The sequence below is a fragment of the Muntiacus reevesi genome, chromosome 9 (genome assembly GCF_963930625.1).
Source record: "Muntiacus reevesi chromosome 9, mMunRee1.1, whole genome shotgun sequence".
NCBI lineage: Eukaryota > Metazoa > Chordata > Mammalia > Artiodactyla > Cervidae > Muntiacus > Muntiacus reevesi.
The window spans coordinates 66,675,815-66,691,428 of NC_089257.1; the positions used below are offsets into that span (position 1 = coordinate 66,675,815).

At 41.9% G+C, this 15,614-nt stretch overlaps 1 protein-coding gene across 1 annotated transcript; it reads right to left on the bottom strand.

The window, feature by feature from the left end:
* Positions 1-1,495: 1,495 nt before the first annotated feature.
* Positions 1,496-12,627, bottom strand: REXO2 (RNA exonuclease 2). The gene is made up of 7 exons (XM_065944978.1): positions 12,441-12,627; positions 11,293-11,376; positions 7,227-7,304; positions 6,503-6,614; positions 5,083-5,191; positions 3,846-3,899; positions 1,496-1,933 (listed from the first exon to the last, which is right to left on the bottom strand). Exons 1-7 carry the CDS (start codon positions 12,585-12,587, stop codon positions 1,804-1,806), a joined length of 714 nt encoding a protein of 237 aa, XP_065801050.1. The 5' UTR covers positions 12,588-12,627; the 3' UTR covers positions 1,496-1,803.
* Positions 12,628-15,614: the final 2,987 nt, after the last annotated feature.

Here is a 15,614-nt window from a genome sequence, read left to right on the forward strand (position 1 = left end):
GGCTCAGTTAACCTGATGAAGAAACAGGCCAGCTTGGTGGGAGAAACCCACTGCATTAAGAGTAGTATCTGCTTCCCCTGAACCTTCTCAAGCCTAGAGGTTTCATACCTATTCTTGCATTAAAATGTATAACATTCCTCACAGCCAAGTAAAGACACAGACCATCGTGTCAAATTTTAGTTAGAAGTGCTAGGCCGGGTCAAGGTCACCCTGTTAGTGAGGTCTGAGCACACTCTTCAGCATCACGGTCCTGGGCATTAAGTGAACACCGACTTAAGATAAAGCCCCCGCCACCACAGCTACGGCTCAGAGCAGCCTTCCCAGAGATCCTGGCCTGAGTCAATCCATCACCATCACAATCAGCCGTCGGGGCAAAGTGCCCGCTGTGGACCAAGCGCTGAGCTCAAAACCATGGGTAGTATGTAGTTTAATCTCGACAATTCTTTGAGTTAGGTACTGTCACTCTCACTAATGAGGCTTAGAAAACTTGCTAAACTCACTCAGTGTGTTACACAGCTTAAATATGAACCCAGAATTTGATTCAAGTGCCCAGTTCTTAACTACTACACAATTCTGTCTTCCCATCCACTGAAGGTGATACCTAAGCCACTCTGAGAAATGGAAAGAGCACTGGTCAGAAAAGTCAACAGATTTTAATGTTTCCATGAACTCACACTTGCAATGTTTGTCAATCCGAGTCTTCATTTCCTCATCTAGAAAAAGTTCCACTAAAGCCTCTCTCCACTCATAGGTTGTTGTATAAGGTAAAATAACTTAGTGAAATTATGAGATAATTAATTCCAGTTGATAGTCCTGTAACTCTCTGTAACTCCCACATGAGGATCACACCTCTATGTTCATATAAAGGCCATGTAATTGAGATAGGATGAAGTCTAAGATCACCACAAAAGGCTTCTAGTCCACTGTCCTCTAGGAGAGGTGGGGTACCTGTAGGCCCTTCCCAATTCTGATTCCTTCTTTCATGGGGCATCAGTCTGAAGGAGATTTGTTGTACAGACAGATGACTTTAATGTGCCCTCTGACTGAGGACTCACCTTACTACTGAACTCTAAAACACACAAACTTAGGAGTTAAGATATTCAATCCGAAATCCTTCCTCAAATATTTACTGACCATTATACCTAGGGCAGCCAGTTATTTACATTCTACAAACTTAGCTGCCTTGCACATAGTATCTATTTAGTAACCCTTGAATAAAGAGTAGCTATTCCAGAGCTCTGTTAGTTCTGTAACTATTACTAATCATGAGCCCAATTTGCTTCTCTGAATCTATCTCCAATTTTTCTATTATTAACTTGTAAAGCGAGACAAAGTAAGTTCACTTCCTACTGAACAGAAGTGAAACTTAGTTCACTCCTAATGGCACTATGAGAATGTAAACATTAGGCACACCACCTAAAAAAGGAAAAAAAAAAAACAAAAAACCACACCATTTTCCAATCAAAATACTAAAGAATCGATAGTACAAAAAGGATTGCATTTCAATAGAACTAGCTTTATTATTTTTTTTTTTAAACAAAAGAAATGTCTAAAAGCAAATACAGGTATGTACCAAGGGGTGGACGTGACCTGGTACTTACAAAGGAGTTGCTGTGTCATAAATGAAAACAGCATGTTAGGAGAAAAATAATTTTCAGGTGCTGTCTGCTTGAAAAATCTGGAGATGCAAGTTAACTGAAGGAAGGTGATTGGCCAAGCAAACAGCGTGAGCCCAGGGAAAAAGAAAAAAACCACCAGAAGTTGCTTCCAGAGAACTACGTGGTGGCAGCGTGAGAACTGGCATCAACTCACAGTCTTCTCATTTTCCCCATTTTCTATAATTTTCCTCTTCTTCTCATCTGTTTTTTTCTTGAAGATGTTATTTCGGTAAAACTGAAGTTCTTTGATGCTTTCGCTAATGTCATCAAGTGCCCTACAAGCAAACACACCACGCTGAGTTGAAATGTCCAAAAGTCAGAGGAGATGATCACCATTCTTCAAAGGTGTAACTTTTTATAAATAACTTAAGAACAATCAGTACTACTGTGAACATAACGATCTGATATCAACAAGAAGTGGAACGCTTCAGTGAAACAAATCTAAGTGCTTGTTTTTTTAAAAAAAAACTGTTTGATTTCAGAAAAAGATGTCTAAAATTTAACAGATAAAGGTTTCCCAAACTACTCCATAAGACAGTGAAGTGTTCTGCCGGGGGCCAGGGGTGGGGGGGTAGTTCCAGGGTCAAATAATTTAGGGGAAACTAGATTAAACAATTCCTCTTTTGAAGTTTTTTGTAAAGTATTTAATGTACTGACATGTACTTGGAATTCCCCAGAGGAGGCTGTACGGTAGACATGATATTTCTAAAACTTAGATCGACCACACTTGGGGGATTCCCAGCACATGGCACACAGTTTGGGAGACACTGCAATACTTAATGACGTCCTGCACAAAACAGATTCACATACTCAAGCATAACTGGTGACTCAGCCATCATAATAAACACCCATGAGCAGACAGCACCTAACCACAGAGGGCCTCCCTCCTCTCGAGGTGATCTGCGCTATCATTAGGGGCCGCCTGCCTCCTTCTAACACCCTTCTTTCTTCTCTAACATGCTGTTTCTCATGTGTTGCAGTCTGAGAAATCAGGTACCCAAGATTATTAGAACAGCGGGCAAGTAAATCAATTTGCTCTCAAGATGGGCCAAGGGCCACTCCTAGAGATCAAACTGCACAAACTTTAGTGCGAGAATTTTATGAGTTACTTTCGTGATTAGGGCAACAGTTTTGCTTTCTTTCCAGGTCTTAGGTATGTGGTGGAGAGCTGAAGCTGTCAAAAACACAGCCTCTGGTTAAATCACGGGACACCACATCTTAGCCACAGTAATGAAATTTAAAAAGAGCTGAAAACCCAAAGTCCTTCTGTAGCCCACTTTGTGGCCAAACCTGGCCCACTTGATGTGAGGCTGTGACTGGTTATGCCACATGGTGTGAATATCTGTACCTTTCCCTGTAGAAGCAGCCACGTGTTTGAAGATGAGTGCTTCCCCAGAACTCGTTAGGGCTATTACTCCCCTTCTAAAGCCTGAAAAAGTCTGAAATCCAAAACACCTTGAGACCCAGCTGCTCCGCATGAGGTATTCCAGACCTGTATTATTGTGCTGCAGTCCATGAAAGCCCAATAAAAAAAACACATCAGAATGCCAGGCTCTTTAGAACAAGGACTCGGTCTTCCTGTTTGGCTAGAAGTGTGCCTGGCACACAGTAGGGACTCAGTATATCGAGGAAACAAACGCTGCCCTTAGAAGCCAGCTGCTGCATCTCCCATCACGTCTTATGTCCTTCCTGAAAGGCCACAATGCCAACAAGTAAAACAGGACTCTAGATACACAAGATCTTTAAATTCCCTGTGTACTTGGGTCTAAGGTTGCAGACACAAAAAGAAAAGAATCTGAAAAACTAAGAAGTGTCGAAATCAGGCTAACAGCCTTGTACAACTGTACACAAAGTGCTCAAATTTTAAATAGTTACAAGCCCATATGCTTGCTGGGAAGAAAATTAATAGTGCTCACTACTAGAAAAATTACACCATTTCACATACGTTCCAGACTGTTATCCACAAGTTTCAAAGCAATAATAAAGATGTGAGATCATACATTATCTCATAAGGGAATGTTAGAAAACTGACCAGAATTCCTGATAATCTTAGCAAAAGAAAGTTATCTCTATGTAGTTGTCCTTTACTTTTTCCCCAAGGGATAAGTGACATTATTTCAAACAGTCAGGAATTCAGGGGTTATGTATGTGTCAGATGGCCAAACACTTAAAAGGACCCAAACTTACCTGTGAGAAGCAGCCTTCTTTGGTGCAAATTCGTATTCTTCAGGATACCAGCGTCTATACACAGCAAAAATGCAACTCTCAAAGGAAACTGTCTCAAATGCACTGAATAATTACATCCTTCAAGTGATGTAATAACACTGAAAAAGGCCTTTGGGTTGTGACTATGGAGTTGCCACCTTGTCTGGGACTCCATCTCCCTCCTTTACCTCTCTTCATTCTATAGGTTCTTTTCAGGCAAGATCACTATGTAAGATTCCCAAACTGTGCACTCCAGCCCTGCCCTCTCCCTTGCTTCTGTCATGGGTATCCAGGACAACTTCACCTAAAATCCACCAGACATCTCCAACCCCCTACACACAGGGTCACTCACCATCCTCCACACCTCCCTTGCCCCAGCAGCCAAATCTACTCTTCCTCTTATGTTCCCCTTTGTCTTTGAACAGTTCCATCAGCCACCAAGCTGCCCAAACTAGAAACACTTTATACCTCCTCCCTGTCTTCACGCCCCCATTCCAGCACTCAAGGCCCTGCTACTGACCTTCTCAAACACGTTACATCCACACGACTTCTGCCACCCACTGCCACTAGCTCTTCTCTCCAAGATGGTGCAAGTCTTTCTCCCTCTATTCTTACCACATTCTAATCAGAATTATCTCATCGTATCACCCTTACCTTCCTGTTCCCCTATATCTTCGTACCTCTGCCCATTCTCTAGAATGCTCTCTCCTCACCTTAAACATCTGGAAAATGTCCACTCTTCTTTAAATCTCAATTGAAAGCCATTTTCTACATGAAGTTTCCACTAACTCCCCACCCTCCCCACTCCTGCAGTTGGGTGCTCCTTCTCTTATGCCTGCAAAATTCTACGCACACTTTCCCCTGACCAACATCATCACACAGTACACACCCCAGGTGGATTTTTTTTTTTTTAAACATATCTGTCAGTTCACTAGACTCTAAGCATTTAAGGGCTTTTCGCCTATATGTTCCCAGCACATTAGCCAATATGCAGCACAGAGATGGGTATTCAATAAATTCTCTGGATTAATGAAATTTATATGGAAGATTTTTGATATTCTTTCCCCAGGGCTCACCAGTTCAAGCAAGAATAGGATGAGGAAGTTATACACCCACTTGGCCCCCTCAGTTTTACAGCTCTATTCAATTACTCTGTACAAATTCTCAAGGAAAACATGCTAAATGAGGCAACTGAATGGATCCTAAATATAGCCCTTACCTGCACAGCTCTTTAACAGTGCTCACATCAATTATCCTATAGTGAAGATGTTTCATGAACTGGGGCATGTATTTGTCAAGAAACTTCTTATCTGCATGAACTGAATTTCCTAGAAAGACACGAAGCATACCACATCTGTGTATTTCTAGTGGTACACAAGAGGACATAAAAATTCATAGACTGTATTTAACTGGAGATGATTTTTTTTTATAAATTCAAACAATTTGTAAAAGCATCTCAAAACTTCTAAATTAGGTTTGAGTGTATCTGATTAGATTACAAGTGCAGATTTCAGCATGTTTAGTCAGTTTAGCTCATAATAAATTTGTAAATGGCACTCTAGACAAAAGGATGAATCTATCATTCCACTTAAAGTAATGCTCAAATCTGTTACTTTTTAAGCTAATACCAGATGTGCAAATTTTCTCCCAGTATCATAAAATCCACACCACTAACACTAAAAATTTAACTGAATCATATAAGTAGATAAGCCTTTATTCAAATTTCAGTTTTAAGCATATCCACATTCATGTTTTCACACAGCAATTTATATTTTAAAAAACACTAAATTTTTAGTCAGAACTTTGAAATAGACTGCACTGGCTAGGGAGAAATTTTATACAATACATGCTCTAGTACTTAAGGTCAAAATTTTTTATGAAAATACTTAAGAAAAGTGTTAGTAACTATACCAGTTTACATTTACAAATACACGACCACTGGACATTAACCTCCCTTTGACAATGACAGTTGTTTCGAAATACTAGCAGAACTGGCCTATTTCTTTAAAAAGTCAGTGTCACAAGGGGAAAAGACAGGTACATGTTTTTGATTAAGAGACTAAAGAGACAGAATAACCAAATGAAATGCATGAGTCTTGACTAAATCCTGGCTAAAAAACAGACATTTTAGATATGGCCTCGATATCAGACTATGTTACTGAATTATTTTTAATCATCTTAAATGTGACAAGGATCCTGTGGTTACTTAAATGTAACAATGATCTTTTGGTCCTTATTCTTAGGAAATTCTGGGTGAATTATTTAGGAATTAAGTGTCATGATGCTTGCAATTTACTTTCACAGGTCCACAAAAATCAGACAGATAAATATGGCACAAAATTAACAACTACTATATCCAACTTTCCTGTATATTTAAAATCTTCCCATAATAAAAATAAGTGGGAAAATGTTATTGAGCTAATCTGGGTATCCCAGAGCTCATGTCAGGTTTCAGGCCATTTTCCCTGATATTCATGTATAAATTATACAAGGAAATTTGAGCACAAAAGTAAGAGGCATAATCCAAATCGGGGTAAGTGGAAGACATGACGGTCTGGGTGGAGCTTTCTGGAACCACAGTCTCTTGAACCGCTACAATGGAAGACTACCCACAAGGCAGACACAGGACTGGATTTTACCTGCAAGTGGACAGAGCCCTGGAGGAGTCTGCTGTCGTACAAAGGAGAGAAATTCATACTCTGCCTGCTGCAGCGTCATTGTACTCTCCTTCACTGCTTTGGTTAGACCAGACTGCAAGAGAGAATCCCCAGCCCCACAAAGACACATGAAGTCAGTTTTCAAAGGCATCCAGATATGAAATTCCACTTCTAAAGAGGGCAAACATAATCAGAGTTGGACCATTTACAGACCTCAAGTTCAAACTGAAACTGCCATCTTTGCAGTGATTTTTTTTTTTTTTTTTTTAAAGAATCCAACTCAAATAAGTTATGTTCCTGACGGTTAACAGCACTTCCCCATGGTCAGAAAACATGGTGCTCAAGGTCCAAGGATAGAACCTCTGGGAAGAAACACCTAGTGAGAGGAGAGCAGGGGTCTCCTTTCTCTGAAAGTTGATGTCTAACCTTATCCAAAAGACTGACTTGAGCAACATTGGATAACCCGCAATGCACTTGTGATAGACTGAATGCAGGAGAGGTGAAATAGAGGACATTCAGGGGAAGATGGTCTCGAGCGATCCCAAAGATGAAAAGTGAACAAGCAAGCAGTGTCCCAGGCTTGCCAAGCAATCTTCGTCTATCCCTTTTAAAAGTACCATCCAACAAGGGTCTAGGACTCAGATGTGGGGGCAACAAGTTTGCTACTGATCCCCAAAGCGGCAGTCCTACCATGTGGTAATGTTACCTTCCCGTGATGCTCCTTACACCAGTCTGACATGCTGTCCAGTAACTCATCTGGCTGTTTTATGATCAGGTTAGGACCCTGTGGATAGGAAAAGCTGTTAGTCATCCAGAATCACTGGGGATACACTTGGTTTCGGAGTTCAAGCTGCTCTAAGAAGTAAATATATATACCAGAGAAAGGAAAAAAGATGAGGGCGCTTTGATAACTCTAAAAGTGGTCCTCATTCACTCCAGCATTGTTTATGACAATAAAAAAAATAACCAATGCACATGTACACAACTGAAAACTGAAATGCCTATTAATGCCTGTTATACAGAGTAAGGTAAATCAGAAAGAGAAAATGCAAATATTGTATGTTAATGCATACATATGGGATCTAGAAAAATGGTAGTGATGAATCTACTAGCAGGGCAGGAATAGAGACACAGACATAGAGAACAGACCTCTGGACACAACAGTTAAGGTGAGGGTGGGATGAATCCAGAGTAGTAGCACTGAAAAACCGTTACCATGTGTAAAGCAGATAGCTAGTGGGCAGTGCTGAATGACAAAGGGAGCTCGATCTGGTGCTCGGCTCAGCCTACAGGGGTGGGGTGGGGTGGGGCAGGGCGTGGGGGGAGGTTCAGGAGGGAGGGCACAGATCTATACTTAGGGCTGATTAACACTGCTGTATGGCAGAGACCAACACAACATTGTAAAGCAATTAGCCTCCAATTAAAAATAATATTTTTTTCATTTATTTTTATTAGTTGGAGGCTAATTACTTTACAATATTGTAGTGGTTTTTGTCATACATTGACATGAATCAGCCATGGATTGACATGTATTCCCCATCCCGATCCCCCCTCCCATAGATAGCTATCAAGGGTTGGCAAACTATAGCCTCAGCTTCTGGCACTTTTAATTGCCAGCAAGCTAACAACGATTTTTACATTTGTAAAGGGGGCTGTAAAACACACAAACATGTGACAGAGAGGTATGTGGTATCTAAGCCTAAAACATTTAATCTTTTTTAGGGAAGGCTTGCCAACCACTGACTATAAACAGTTCCTATCTTGCCAAGTAAAAAACAAAAAGCAAATTGAAGAACAGTATATATATGCTTAAGAGTTCACTTACACTTGTTTAAAAGAAACACACACATTTGTATATGCATACAAAATACTAAAATGCTACAAAAATACAAAGACATTGGGGAGTAAGATCAGGCAAGAGAAGAATAGCTGTTGAAAAAACCAACAGCTCACAATACATATGTTTGGCATAAAGCTACACTGTTTAATTTTAACAGTATTGTCACATTTAACAGTTGAAAAAGTAATTGGAGGCATCTGAAAGATTAAAAAAAAAAGAGAGAGAGAAAAAAAAAAAATGTCCCCAGCACAGAACGGATTAAAAAAAAAAAAAAAGAAAAAAACCCTGACCCGGAAATTCTCAGCTCCAGCTAACTAAACAATCACCTGAGAGTCAGAGCTCCAGCAGAAAAGAGAAACTCACCCTGTGGCATTAAAGCAAGTCACCTCCCAGTCTCTCCTCCTGGGAGATAGAGATAACAACCCGCCCCTCCCCCTTCCCTCACAGGGATGTTACCAGGATAAAAGAAATTATAGATAGGCATATTTGAACTGAGGGGGGGGGGAAAAAGACTCTAAATCCAAGGTATTAAGGTGGTAAAAGTAGTTTGCAGTTACTGAGATGAATGGCAAGAATTTGACTAAAATAGGCCTGACAGCTACAAGGAGTTTTAGCCAAACAAGAAGACGGGTGATGGTAATCTCCATGAAGAAGCAAAAATATGTGCTCTGATAACTTCTTTTTTTTTTATTGAAGTATAGTGGATTTCCAGTGTTGTGTTAATTTCTGCTGTACGGCAGAGTGACTCAATTATACATATGTCCTTGCCCATTCTGGTTTATCTCAGGACACTGAATATAGTTCCCTGTGCTATTCAGTAGGACCTTGTTTTTTTGGTTGGTTGGTTGGTTTTTTTTTGTGGTTTTTGGTTTTTTTTTTTTTTTTTGCTGTGCTACACAACATGTGGGATCTTAGTCCCCTGACCAGGGATCGAACACACACCCCCACCACCCCACCCTGCACTGGAAGCAGGAAGTCTTAAGCACTGGAGCACCAGGGTAGTCCCCAGGACCTTGTTTTGGTAACTTTTTTTTTTTTTTAACAAAACCAAAAACCTCATATCACAAAACACAATTCTAAAAAACTATGGTGGAAAAAGCCGACATCTATCAACTTAAGGCTATATAACTTACTCTAGATCACACTGATCTACTTGCAGAAAAATGTCTGGGGTGGGATGTCTGCTCTTCTAACATAAAACGTCTTTCCCAGACTTGTATACAAAAATAAAACATTTCCCACAGAACTGACACTTCAGTGCCAACAGGCCCGTAGCAATTTTTTTTTTTTTTAAACATCCTTATCCTCATCCGACTGGGTCTATTTACAAATGCCACACTCATCTGCAGCTGTGAGACTACAGGCCCAAATTTCCTCCAGGGTACATATCAAGTAACTGGTCCATTAAACTGTCAGTATTTCACATTATATCAACAGTCTGAGGGGAAAACTCTTCTCCAGCCAAGGGTAAGTAAGGTTGGTGAATAAAGACACTTCTCTTCTCTATTCATCTCTAGAAAATTCCAAGTGACAGGAAAAAACAACCAAACCTAAAACTCAAGATTTATATAAAGTTGTGGTGTTGGGAGGGGTGGGAGTGGCTGTTTATTTGTTTAAGAAAAAAAAAAAGAGGTAGTTGCTACTATGAGAAATACAAAGTATCATGATTCTCCCATAGCTGATATACCAGAAGGTATATGTGAAGTATCCGAATGTCTGCCTCCTACTCCACAAAAGTAACAATTCATCTAAAATGGCTCCTCCTCCCTTACCTCACCAAGAAAATAAGTGGAAGTCTTACAGTTAGATCTGTGAAATGTATCCAGTGCCAGTAACACATCAATCACACCCTTCGGAAACTTATTTTAACAAACCTGTGTTAGTTAAACTTGTGTTCCTACTCTGGAGTTCCTCACTGCCTCAAATACAGCTGACAGTATGACAAAGGCCCCGAACTTCACCCTCTACCAGTCAGATGCTGTCATATACTTATTAAATGCTTTGTGAGTGTCTGAAAGGCAACCGGAAACAGGTGTGTTTTATTTGTTTTGCTTTATGTTCAGTTAAAAGCAGCACGTTAAAACGTTAACCATGCCCCTTATGTCAACAGGATAGCTCATGGCTCTGTATCAACAGAAATTCTAAAATCTTAATAATGATCTAGATGAATCACATGCCCTGGTTGAAAAGGTAGATACTGGATATATGAAGTCGAGTTAAAGCTCAGGCTATGATACAAAGAAGTCAACTTTGGCATGAGTCACCGATCCTGGCGTGACTGTAGTTGGTTGTCTTATTGGTTGGGAGCCCTTTCCTCAGACTGCCTGGTTAAACTCTTGGCTTGCCCAATAACTAGCCAGGTGGCTTTGGCAAATTACTCAACAACTCTGTACCAAAACTTCTCTTTCCATAAAATGAGTATAACAGTACTTACCTTATAGTTGCTGTAACGATCAAGAGTGAATACATGTAAAGCACTTAGAATTGTGCCTGGCAGGCACTAAAGAAGTGAAGTGAAGTCGCTCAGTCGTGTCCGACCCTTTGCAACCCCATGGACTGTAGCCTACCAGGCTCCTCCCTCCATGGGATTCTCCAGGCAAGCATACTGGAGTGAGTTGCCATTTCCTTCTCCAGGGGATCTTCCTGACTCAGGGACCGAACCCAGGTCTCCTGCACTGCAGGCAGACGCTTTAACCTCTGAGCCACCAGGGAAGCCCCCGAATTTTTGCCATAACTATTGAAAAATACTAGACTCTGAGATGGATTACTTTGGTTCTAGTACCAATCCCACCAGGACCTAAAATGTTACTTTGGACCTTAATCTATATCAGTTTTATTTTTTAAATAAAGAGATGAGGGGGGTGGGGAGAGACAATCTTTAGATTTCCAATACACTGTAAACAGTATGGCTGCATTACAAGGCATCACCTACTTCAGCCAAAATGTTGAGATCAGAGTCAGTTATCAGACAGGCCATCTCAATAATCTGGTCCTTCTCAATGTCCAATCCTGTCATCTGCAATAAAAAAAAAATATATATATATACACATATACATACATATAGCAATATATATATATATATATACACACACACACAAAAACCATCTTTATAGCCTACTGCACCCAAGTTTATTTAATAAGACATCCCTCAAGCACATTTAACTTATATTCCACAGCCAGGATAGAAGAGACAATACTGCTCCTTGAGCAAGTCCTCAAGGCACTCAATATGGGCTGTTTATTCAATAACCATTTACCAAGGGCGGGCTACATGTCAGGCGTCACGGTCCTACTCTAGGGTATATGCAAAGTTAGCAAAATTGAGTGCTGACAGCATTCAATTTTGGAAGAGTTAGACAACTAACTTCACTACACCTCTGCAGAGTTTACAAAGTTTTCATATTAATTACAGCACTTGACATTCATCATAATCGAATGTTATTATCCCCGTTTCAAACAGGAGAAAACTGAGGCTCAAGAAGAAGGGAATCTTTGGCTGAGTATGGAAAACCTAAAGGGATCAGAACTGGGTTGTAGCCCCAGCTTCGACCCTCACTAACTGCACGACCTTGAACGAGCTGAATATCTCTCTCTCTCTCTCTCTCTCTCTCTCTCTCTCTCCCTCTCTCTCTCTCTCTCTCTCTCTCTCTCTGGGCCTCAGTTTTCTCCTTTATGGAATGTGGGGCAAGGCTGAGTCATCTCCGGAGTCCCATCTGGCTCTAACATGGTCCCGTGAGGCTAGGGAAGTAGGGTCTTAGCGGAGCTGCTGTGTCCACCCCCTACCCCAGGGACCCGAAGCCCACCACCGCGTTAGGGAGCTCCAGATCTGGGCGGAACTGGGGGTAGGAGCCATACAGATGACACTTCCCTTTGGAAAAGAAACCCCACAGTCCGGCACAGTCTTCAACACCCGCAGGACTCCGGTCCCTCGACCTGCCCCGCGCAGCCCGCAGCCGGGAGGCGCTCACCTGCCACACCTGAGATCCAGATACCGCTGCTCTCCCCGGACACGCTCGGCTACTCGGTCCCACCCGAGAAAACTCACTCGTCTTCCCTCTCCCCCTGACCGACCTGACTCACCTCCAAGTCCACCCAGACCATCCGCTGAGCCATGCTCTCCCCCGCCGCCATGGCTGCGCCACCTTCGCGGACACCCCGCGCCCCGAACTGCCCGCGAGTCCCACCCACACCTCGCAACAGCCTGGAGCCCAGGGAGCCGCCTAGCATCACCCGGCACGAGCCGCCACGGCCCCAGCCTCTCAGCCGGCGCTGGCGCAGGCGCGATAGTCGCTAAACGTCGCAAACCCGCGGGGAGGCGCAGGAGTGAAAACTACAAGTCCCAGTAGCCAGTTCACCGACTCTCCCTGAGTAGTTCGGCTTAGCTGCCGCATGGGCTGATGGGACTTAGAGTCTTGCATGCTATTGCGCCCGATTCCCCGCCCCCGCCACGTGTTTTCGGATGTTACTGGACGCGCATGTTTTTCAGAACTAAGTTTATTCTTTTCCAAGAGTTATTTCCTGAATTTGGATGAGTTGCAAATCTCCTAGCTGAGAAAGAGCTCTCTTACTTTAACTCGAAAAAGAGCTAGTTACTTATTTCAAATGTATCCTTCTTTTCTTTTTTTTTTTGCTGTTTTTCCCCCCTTATTTTTTTACTTACCTGTCACTCCACACACTTTCTTATTTACATGCGACAGCAGAGCGGTGTGCTTTTTAAGCCGGAAGATCATCTCCACCTTTAGAAATATTTAAATGATATCTTATCTGAGTGATCACTTAGCATGCTTTAGGTGCTGAATAAAATACTTTTCCTTCATTGGCAAAGGGTTACTCCTTATTCCTTACGGAGGGACTTGCCGCCATGGTCTGTGTTTCAGTTCACCTGTTAGATGTCAGGGGTAATGACTTCCTACTCCACCCTTAAAAGTTCTCATAGTTAAATATTGTGCTTGTATCTATGCAGCAAATTAAATTAAAATGAACTAAAACCAGCTTTGCCCGCTCTGCAATCTGCTTTGATTTTGATCAAAGTTTTTTCATCTCCTCCACTAACAGCTATAGTTTCCATTATTTCCATGAGTAGAGGTGGCCCTCAAAAGGATCTTTCGACCCTGGAGTGTCAAATTGCATGAATCTCTTAAACCTTTGGCTATTCAGTAGCAAGTTGGAGTGCTGAGTACGACTTTGTCACAAACATTGGTCTAGGCCTGGAATTATATCTTCTGTATATTTTTCTGAAAGCCATATTGGCTCTAATTACAGAGTTGGTGGTTCATAGCACAGTAATTCATACCCAGTGAGCTGGTTTTGTGAGAGAGAAGACACGTTGCCTAAGAAGAGCCATCAGTATAATTTAGTGTCCTGGATTTCACCTTCAAGTTCTCTGTATACCCAACCCACCACCTGCCAAGGCACCCCAAAAATCTCTTCAAAATATCATCAAATCATGTGCAGGTCGTGTGTGTGTGTGTGTGTGTATTCTAATAATGAATCACATTGTTTTCCTGTAGCTTTTTACTCACTTGTAGCTTACTTTATGGAGAAGGCAATGGCACCCCACTCTAGTACTCTTGCCTGGAAAATCCCATAGACGGAGGAGCCTGGTAGACTGCAGTCCATGGGGTCGCTAAGAGTCGGGCACGACTGAGCAACTTCACTTTGACTTTTCACTTTCATGCACTAGAGAAGGAAATGGCAACCCACTCCAGTATTCTTGCTTGGAGAATTCCAGAGACAGAGGAGCCTAGTGGGCTGCTGTCTATGGGGTCGAAAAGAGTCGGACACGACTGAAGTGACTTAGCAGAAGCAGTCTACTTTATAAGAAACAGTGTACAAAAAGTAAAAACTTTAATCTTAAAACATTGGGTAGTTAAAATTATGTGTGGGCATTTTTGAAACTTCAGTTTTCATAGAAATGTACTTTCATTATAACAATAAAGACACACTTTAGATGATTGGTATTATAAGGAGATTTATAGTTTATTGGGTTTTGTGTGTAATAAAATTCAATTGGTAATTGAAAAGGTTAATATCTCAAAGCAAAACAATGCATGCACCAAATTCACAAATCCAATCCATGTAAATAAGTAGGAGGGCAGGGAGTTCCCTGGTGGTCTAGAGGTTAGGATTTTGGGCTCTCACTGTTGTGGTCGATCCTTGGTCAGGGAATTGAAATCCCACAAGCCGTGTGGCCAAAAAAAAAAAAACAAAAAAAAAGAGGGAGGGCAGAGAGAAGAATATTGGGCCCTTGAATCTGAAATCAGCCTTGTCCCACAGTGGACTCAGTCATTTCATTCCATTTTCATTTCATAACAATTTATCTCAAAGCCACACCACTCTGTTCAGAGATTATGCTTTTTCACTTCTGTCATGAACCTGTAAGAACTGCTTTTGTTGTGTTGTTGTTAAGTTGCTAAAGTGAAAGTGAAAGTCACACAGTCTCGCCCAACCCTTTGTGACCCCATGGACTACACAGTCTATGGAATTCTCCAGCCCAGAACACTGGAGTGGGTAGTTGTTCCTTCTCTAGGGGATCTTCCCGACCCAGGGATCGAACCCAGGTCTCCTGCATTGCAGGCGGATTCTTTACCAGCTGAGCCACCAGGGAAGCCCAGGAATACTGGAGTGGGTAGCCTACCCCTTCTCCAGGGGACCTTCCCAACCCAGGAATCAAACGGGGGTCTCCTGCATTGCAGGTGGGGTGGATTCTTTACCAGGCACCAGGTAAGCCCTTTGCAACTTCATGTACTATAGCCTGCCAGGCTCCTCTGTCCATGGGATTTCTCAGGCAAGAATACTGGAGTGAGTTGCCTTTTTCTTCTCTAGAGGTTCTTCCTAACCCAGGAATTGAACCCACATCTCCTGTGTCTCCTGCACTGCAGATAGACTTTTTACAACTGTGCCACCAGGGAAGCCCGCTTTTGTTAATTAACAAGAGTAAATGCCAAGAAATCTCGTTCTCTAGAATCATAGACAATGAGAAACTTTGCTGTTTGAAGTAATTTCAGAGAGAATGTAACAGCTCCTCTTAAAGAATCTGGGCCATGTGTGTCACTTTGACACAGAGAAACCGCCTCAATTTTCAATGCAGGGGCAGAGATTCAGATAAGAGTTTTCCAGATGCAGCATTCCACTTTTATCTTAACTTGTAGTTTCTAAGGAAACAGGACCTGAGTCAGCTTTTCAACAATGCTGGTAGTCAGATGTAATGTTCCCGTCCCTCTGGGCTTAAGGTCACAAGGGCAGGAGTAGGCA